This window comes from Vicia villosa, unplaced genomic scaffold, assembly GCF_029867415.1.
Source record: "Vicia villosa cultivar HV-30 ecotype Madison, WI unplaced genomic scaffold, Vvil1.0 ctg.000559F_1_1, whole genome shotgun sequence".
Lineage (NCBI taxonomy): Eukaryota > Viridiplantae > Streptophyta > Magnoliopsida > Fabales > Fabaceae > Vicia > Vicia villosa.
The window spans coordinates 701295-709703 of record NW_026705255.1 but is presented as its reverse complement, the minus strand read 5'-3'; the positions used below and the strand labels follow the sequence as shown (position 1 = coordinate 709703).

Here is an 8409-nt window from a genome sequence, read left to right as displayed (position 1 = left end):
ATTTTTTATACATATTTTGAGTATTGCTTTGTATTGTATTTAAAAGTAAAACAATTCTATTATTTGCATTAAACGAACATAGTATTATTTTTTCTTTAAAATAAATTATATATTTTTTCTTTAACCTAAATCATATTATACTCGCTTAATATAACAAATAAAATTGTTTCATTTTTAAATATTATACAAAATAATACTCAAAATATCTATAAAAATACAAAAAACTAAATAATAATTAATTAGAACATAATAATTTAGCTGTGGATCAAATACAAATTTATTTTAAAAAATAGTGAAATTTGTTTAAGATTAAGAATACAAATTGTTTTAATTAAAAAATTATAGTTTTATAAAGAAATCGTAAAAATAACTTATTTTGAGAATATTAGCAAAAATCATGTGATTGTCATTAATATTAAAAAACGTGAACCTTTATATTTCTTAGTAACAAAATTAATATTTTTCATCAATTTTATAAAATTATATTCTATTCACTTATTCTTTTTAATGTTTCTTAAAAATATATGAATTTTAATAATGATTAATTTAAAAACTTATTACTATAATTGTTAGAAAATTAGGAGAGTTCTAATTAGTTTTATAATAAAATAAATAAATTATAATTTGATAAAATCAGAATTATTGATTACCAAAAATAGAATCAAACTATTTTAAGTAAGAATGGTGAGTCACTAATTAGACATTTTTTACCATTGGATTAAAATAAAATCAAAGGTTATTAATGAGTGTAACTATAAGTGTAACATATTGGTGTAATTTGATCCCTCCTCATATATATATATATATATAAATAAAAAAATTTGTAGTTTTGTTTGTGCTATTGCTCACTAACTCAACTATCAGATGTTAGAGTGTTCTTAATATTTTTTATAAGAAAAATTGTTAAAAAAATCTCAAGATTTAAGATTTGCATAAAAGCGTAGTCTTTAATAAAACACTTAATCCGTGTATCCGACCTTACCTAATGAATGGCTCACTTTGGAGAGAATTATCCATCACATCACATGTTATATGTTACTATTATTTCTTAACCACCACATATGTTATTTCATAACCACCACATCAATATCAATCAAATAAATCAGATAACCATGCAAAATATCTTTCTAACTTCCATTTACAGCCAGCCTAGCTATCTAGCCACTACATTGTCATGTATTTGGATTTCTCTACGTAAACTTTACCATTTTGGTATGTATTTTGGACTTTGGGTACCAAACACATACGACATATAATAAGTGGTAATGAAAATGCATACGATATTGTTAATATTTCCATCCATATGCATCAACAATAAATTTGATTCAAATTTGCTAACTGTCAACAAAAGGTTTTGTCACGTCTTTCTCTTATGGTCCATTCTCAATATACACGTACCAAAAAAAAATAAAAAAATTTAATTTTCTTTTTTAGCTACGGACCATATATCATAGACACATATGAAGAATTAGTCAAGTGGAATTATATTCGAATCTTTTAAGTAGTTTCGGAGTCCGTAACAAAAATATATAATGTTTCATATACATCTCAAAAAAACCTATAAAAAATTTACTAAATAAAATAATTTTATTTATATATCAAAAACTATTTTTTCATTAATATTTATGACATAAATATGTTTTAAAATTTCTACTGACAACGAAAGAAAATATGTTTAAAAATTGCTAGAAAGTAGTGGGAAAGTCAACAGAGGACACATGAGCCACAATGCCGGAGGTAGGTGACCCCAAAGTATGGCTGATAGTAGTAGAAAGTGGCACCATATATTGGTTGACAACAACGAAGGAGTTTCATCGGTGCGCAATTGACGGTTAGTTAGGTCTAATAGATAGTGAGTCCGATTCAGGAGCTTTGCAAGTATTATACTTGATCATTGATTTTGGATTTATTCGTCAATGGGTCGTGTTTTGAGATTGTTACAGACTGATTGGATTTCAGTAATTATAAACATGTATCTTTATCGTTAATGTAAGAACAACTTTTAGAATGTAGTAAGAAAGACAGAGGAAAAAGAGGCAATCCTAATAGGGAAACTTAGAGACACAAGAGTATAAATTCTTTGAAGTTCATGTAATTTAAAAAACCTTTATATCGTTGGAAAGCTTATAAAATGTACTTTCTTGTGGATTGTTTTATCTTACTGAATTTTATATCCTTCATGATTGTATTTTGGCTCGCTTCCAGTGTGTTTTTTTTCTTTTGCGCGTTTACTCGTGTGTGTTTGTCGTTTGTTTTGATGTGTGTTTCGACATGTTTTCATATATTTTTTTACGCGTTCCATTGCTGTTTTGTTTGGGTTTTGATTTACTTGTTTCGTGTTTCCGCATCTTATGTCGTTATCCATTTTCGGTTTAGTTTGTAGTATAATAACGCAATTCCGATTGCGATGTTTGTTATCTCTAACTTGTGTGCTAGTGTGCAAGGCCTTTGAATAGTCACTGATCGACGCTCATTGCTTGAGTGTTCCGCTTTATTTGCGGGACACGGTTTCATTCACTCGTGTCGTGTTCTCGTCTTGGAGACACATTTCCATTACTTTATATCTGCTTGTTTGGTTTGCTTGTTTCCTCATGCAGGTGTATTGTGATTATGCTAGACGCATACGTCGACGCGTGATTTGTTTTCACGATGTCGACCCTTGTTTGCTTACATGGATAATCGGTGTGCTGACTATTTTCTATTGCTTTGATAGCTCGCTTGCGGGATCTCTGGTTTTCTTTCTTATTCTGCTGCGGTTTACGGATCATAATTCGTTCGGTATTGATCCCGTTTCATTTTATCTTTCTCGCACTTTACCGCTTTTCGCATCATCCTATAACATGAGAAGTAGGACTTAGACATTCATCTGGCCAAGCCCTCGAAAGAGACTCTGTTTTTGTTGGTGTGTTTATATTTGTGCTTTGCGGCAGGGAGTCACGGTGTAATAAGACCTACATGGCACTCCGTTAAGTCCTCATGGAAGGCATGCGGAAAGGGTTAGCAATCAACTCTCGCCCAGTCTCATTGAGTCCGTTCATAAAGCGCATGCTACGCGTTGCTCGCTTCTAAACCAGCACGAGATCCTGTTATCGAGTATGTCAGAAAAAGGGTTCATGCAATCGGACCCCCGCATTTCCTATAGCTCAGGTTGATCGACGTTGACGCTCGGTGTACGCACGCACCGTTTTCCTTTCAGATCTGTGACGGCTTGGTTGCTGAGAGGGACTCGCTCCTCTTGTCTATGGCCCGATCATTTTCGCGAGATCTAATGCTTGGTTGACTCGGGTGATCCGTTACCCTTGGCTATGGCGGGACCACTTTTCTACCACTCGGTTGCGCCGTTGGTTTTGTTTGCTTTACGAGCGGGGCTCGTTTGTGTGATATTCTTATTTGCATTCGCTTTCTCCCCGTAGGTTGCTAGTTTAGTTTAGACTTGTACCCTTTGCATGATAACATAGGTAGCAAGATTTCCCCCTTAGCTTAGGTATTCCTCATGCATTCTTTAAAACACAAACCAAACTCTTTGATTTTCTTTTCTTAAGAGCTTGTTATTTCCGCTCCATTCCCAAGCGTAAGACTCCAAAGGTCGAGCAGCGGAGTGCGAATGTAACTCGCTCACCTAAAAAATACAAAACAAACAGAAACTAGTTAGCCGAGCTACGGTACCTCTGATTCCTCAAAAAGGATACGTAGGCAGCGGGGTAGGGCCCGTGCAAGTATAACTCTTTCTTTTCCCTACATTTTTTATGCATTTTAGTTCAGATTAGGCGTAGATTTATTACACACCCGTAGATTTAGACGCAAGCGTGGATACCATCGAGTACGATGGGCGCGTGGGATGCTAATACCTTCCCCTCGCGTAACCGACCCCCTTACCCTTTTCTCTGGTCGTGAGACCATTATTTTGTCTCGTGGTTTGCTGGCATTCCCTTCCTTTTCAGGATGAATATGTTAGTGGCGACTCTGTTAATTTTCGCGGTAGCGAAATTGTTATTATTTTGCAGGATTAATATTAGTGGTTGTGAGAAGATGTGATGAGTTATATTGGTGGTCAAATTTATACAACAACATCATTCACCATGGTGGGCCGTTCCCAACCTGAAGGTCAAAAACCCTTATATTCTCCAACAACACATTGATCATAATTTATACAATATCGAACATATTTCTACCCTAACGCTTAAGATCACCTTGAAATATTTTGAGATCCTTGACCATCTAATATCTTGTTTGCAAAACAATCATAATTGAATTCTCTCAACAAAGATCAGACCTCCCCATAGAGATTACATTTACATTTGACTAGGTTGTTCAACCGAGCCCTCTTCTCAGCAAACACAAATTTGAAAAAGCATTCACAACGAAGCAAATTGAGTTAAGCACTCTCCAACTAAGAAAGATGTCTAGAAGCCCGACATCAGAGAAAAAAAAACATCAAAGAATCTAAAGAATACACAAAACAGAAATCAGACCACCACTATTCTATAATTTATGATATACCTGTAATGTTTTCATTTGATTTTCAATTTAATTTGTGTATTTTTTATTTTATTTTCTACAATAAATATCTCACTTTAAATAAACATAAATTTGAAAACTATAGATGGAAGAATCTCTAAAAAAGAAAAAAGAAAACTAGAGTTGTTAGTTTAAATCAATTTATGTTTTAATGGGTGTAGGTAAATTAGAGTTACAACTAAAGTTTAATGCACAAACTTTTTGCACGAAGATTATGGTGAACAAAGCTCCGAATCAATGAAAAAGAAAAACTCAATGACAAAGCTGCGATGAATACAATAACGTCAAAAACTTGAAGAAGAAGATAACTTGCACACGAAGAAAACAATGAAAAACACAATAATTCAAACACATATTTTTTCTAAGCTTTAGCACTAGCACGATCTCGTGCTTAAGCTTAGTCTTCAATTTTCAATAATTCAAAAAAAGTACAAAAAAATGGATGAATTTTTTAAAATCAAAACCAAAACTAAAACTCCACTTAACAATCTAAGCGCATGTCAATACTTTAATCCACACATGCACATACACATATATTACATAATCATTTTATTTCTATTTACAATAATCTTTGTAGAAGAAGATCATGCATGACTTTGGCTGATTTGATTTGGATCACTCTCAATTTCCCTAGCCAATTCTCTAGTAAGCTTATCGGCGCGATCGTCGTGTCCACCCGCAAATGTATAAACTCGAAATGCAAATTGAAAAGCCCTCCAAAGCAATTTACCATATTCTTTTCTTTTTTGATCACTAATGCAATTCGAATTTGATTCAGCATTTTGATCGCGCCTTTCCTGCATGGAATTCAAATGCAATATTAAATTAAACTACCTTCTCGCATATGGTCGATACTTCTATTTATCAGAGCCGTCTCAAGTTTTTGTATGATGACATTTTTCTAACCTTTAGTGCCAGCTCCATGCAATTTGAGGAAACATCAACTATTGCTTCTTTGATTCTTACAAGGATATAGAAGTCGAACTCGATGTTGTGACTCTTAAACTTCTTCGTTTCATCGTCTTTCGTTCGCTCCAAAGCGTCTAATTCTGTTTTGATCTGTTTGTTTGATCTTGTTGAATTAGTATTGATTGAATGAGTTCATGCAAACAAAGGAAATAGCTTATAGCATGTTCATATTAAGCGATTTTCGGGTTACCTTATTGAAGTAACGTTCGACTTTGTCAAGAACCTGAGTCACCGGCGAAAGAATATTCACATTTTGAAGCTCCTTAAGTATTGAATCCATTTTATTGTAGAGTGCTGCTGCCATTCTTATAGCTTCAAGCTTCTTCGACGGGAAACCTTCAAACCGCGATAACACCTATACATGAACAGATTATAGTGAATCATAACTAACGTAGATTTTTTCGACGAATCGCTCACCATGCGTTGTGCGGTTCACAATAATAATAGTACTAGTATGATAAATGTTTTAGATGGTAGTGTAATACTAAGGGACATGAAGATTTGAAACTAAACTTACCTGCGATTCGTCGGTTAGATTCTCGAGAACGGATTCGACATCTTTGTGGAATTTGATCAGTTCTGTCATTTCGCTTGTCTTGAAATTTGTGATTGTGGATCTTAGTTCTATGATGTTTTTTGTGTACTTTTGAACATCTTCTTCTATTTGTAGAAAGTATGATGATCTAGTAAAAATGAATAATCAGAGAGATGGGTGAGACATTTGATTCAGATACCAGACATGACACTGATTCTGACTCGTTGACACTGATAATAATTTGAAAAAATGAATAAATTAAACGGACAAAGACACAGACACGCCTTTTTTTTTAGGTGTCAGTGCTACAGAGACTTTAACTGTTAACTATTATGAGTATACCTTTTTGTCATCTCTGCTAGAGCATCAGCCATTCCTTGTTTTCCTCCATTGCTCTTTGCTGCAACTGCAGTGTTTCTTCCACCAGATGATTTTCCTTTGAGGCTAGACCCTTCTACTTTTCCTTTGAGAATTCTATACAGGTTTCCTAACTGTGTTGATCTTTTCAGTTTTGTAGTTGATTTAGGCTTTAAGGATCTTCCTGCTCCAAATGGAGGCGGCGGCGGTGCACCACCTAACGGCATCGGTGGTGGAGGAGCTGGAGAAAATCCAGGTTTCATGGACAAAGGCGGCGGAGGTGGTGGTATCTTAACTGCCACTTCACTTTGTTGCAATTTAGGTGCTGCTGATGGTGGAAGTGGAGGAGGTAGTGGTTGTGGCGGAGGTGGAGGTGGAGGCGGTACAGCGATTCCATTTCCACGCAATGGTGGAGGAGCCGGAGCTGATCCAAGTTTGATGGACAAAGGTGGAAGCGGAGGAGGAGGAGGCGGCAGTGGCAGTGGCAGCGGCAAAGGAAATGTTTTGTCCAAGTCAGTTATTGTATCCTTTTCATAATTTTCAACTTTTTGATCCTTTTCTTCATCTATAACTTCTTCGTTTTCGATCTTATTGTCTCGTGTTTCAACGAGTTGCGCTGACATATGGTACAATAATCGCTTTAAATCGATTGGATTCAGCTTCTCAACGCCTTGAATTCTTAGAGACCTAAGTGTTGGGCTACAAGATGCTGATTTTGCAATGTATTCCATTGGTTCTGGTAGAACCGATGTTGGCGTGAGAGGAGAAGAAGGGCTTACATCTGAGATATACGACGATTTGAAACTTTTCTTCGGCGAATCTTCTTCCATGTCATCAAATCTCTCGCACGCAATCTTAATCAAACATTCTAGTGTAGCCAACATAGTCACACCTGCGAAAAAATTGAAATAGTATCTTAAATTCATATTCTGTCGGTGATTATTAATTCCTTGACAAGGAAGTAATCATACCTAATTCCTTCATATTGGTGCTATCCTTGCACATTGGTATCGGTAGCTCGCTGGTGTTCTTGTCCATGAAATCGCTTATCAACCATGATTCTCCGAGAGACTTTAACGCCTCGCAGAAGTAGGCAAGACCCTGATCGGTAGACTTGTCGTTAATATTAGCGACTTTCTTGATCGGTATGATCACCGGATAAAGCCGGTGAAGATCTTCTAACGTTGTAATAACCATCTACAATATATATGAAAAACAATGTTACAGAAAAGTCAAGAACATTATGTTTATTTCAACATGAATATGTCGAGAGCGTCGTAATCGTACCTGACGTAAAGAAGCGGAAGTTGGCAAAGGAACAAGATCCATGATGTCCCGGAACACAAAGATTTTCTTATGAACTTCCATCATTAACATCAATTGATCCATACCTACAAATGATAATTCCATCGACTCGCACTTCAAATCATCATTGTTAGCCTTTGGAGACTTCTTTGGTGAGGTTGAACTTCTCATTGACTGCATATATGTGTAATCAACAACTCAAACTAAGATTATACCGAAATAGCAAGCAAACAGACAACAAACTGCACTGCCACCCTTAAAAAAATTTCATGAAATCGAAAGTTATAATAACAGAAGAACGATAAATCCTTATTAATTACCTCGTTAACACCTGATTTTCGACGAAACAGTAACGGCTTCAAACCACATAATCTAGCAGAATACATCTTAATAGCTTATATTGCAAGCAAACTCTGAAATAAAAGAACCAAAACATGATGTGCAAACCATAAACATCACGAAAACGCGTAAAAGTTTCAATGAATTAAAAAAATCTATAAAATATTTCTCAAGAGAAACATTCAATTAACGTTGACAATCAAAATACAAGACATGCAAGCAATTAAAGGGTCAACTCATTTATTTTTTTGATTAAATTAAGGATTGTAAACTCACCTTTCCACTCATGTGTTGTGGAGTTTCTGAAGCTGTCTTTGTCATGACAAATTATTTAGAATTGCTACAAATAAAAACTTATGTGTTTTTTCTAAATAATTTTTTTTGAT

At 34.9% G+C, this 8409-nt stretch overlaps 1 protein-coding gene across 2 annotated transcripts; it reads right to left on the bottom strand.

Annotated features, from left to right (window-relative positions):
* Positions 1-4783: 4783 nt before the first annotated feature.
* LOC131629347 (uncharacterized protein At4g04980-like) lies at positions 4784-8401 on the bottom strand. 2 transcript variants are annotated; one of them, XM_058900134.1, is made up of 9 exons: positions 8300-8401; positions 8005-8097; positions 7667-7858; positions 7351-7576; positions 6365-7271; positions 6005-6170; positions 5678-5842; positions 5425-5577; positions 4784-5315 (listed from the first exon to the last, which is right to left on the bottom strand). In XM_058900134.1, the coding sequence occupies exons 2-9, from the start codon at positions 8068-8070 to the stop codon at positions 5103-5105; spliced, it is 2088 nt and encodes a 695-aa protein (XP_058756117.1). In that variant the 5' UTR covers positions 8071-8097; positions 8300-8401; the 3' UTR covers positions 4784-5102. The 2 variants fall into 2 exon arrangements, with proteins under 2 accessions (XP_058756117.1, XP_058756116.1); XM_058900133.1 differs by lacking the exon at positions 8300-8401 and having other exon boundaries at positions 8005-8160.
* Between the last annotated feature and the right edge of the window lie 8 nt (positions 8402-8409).

Bases quoted from the DNA above. Each gene is read 5' to 3' on its own strand.
- LOC131629347 (XM_058900134.1), bottom strand. From the start codon at position 8,070: ATGTATTCTGCTAGATTATGTGGTTTGAAGCCGTTACTGTTTCGTCGA. The intron at 6,171-6,364 runs GTATACTCATAA...CATTTTTACTAG, and splicing joins CTAGCAGAGATGACAAAAAG to ATCATCATACTTTCTACAAA. The intron at 5,316-5,424 runs GTTAGAAAAATG...AATTCCATGCAG, and splicing joins GCATGGAGCTGGCACTAAAG to GAAAGGCGCGATCAAAATGC.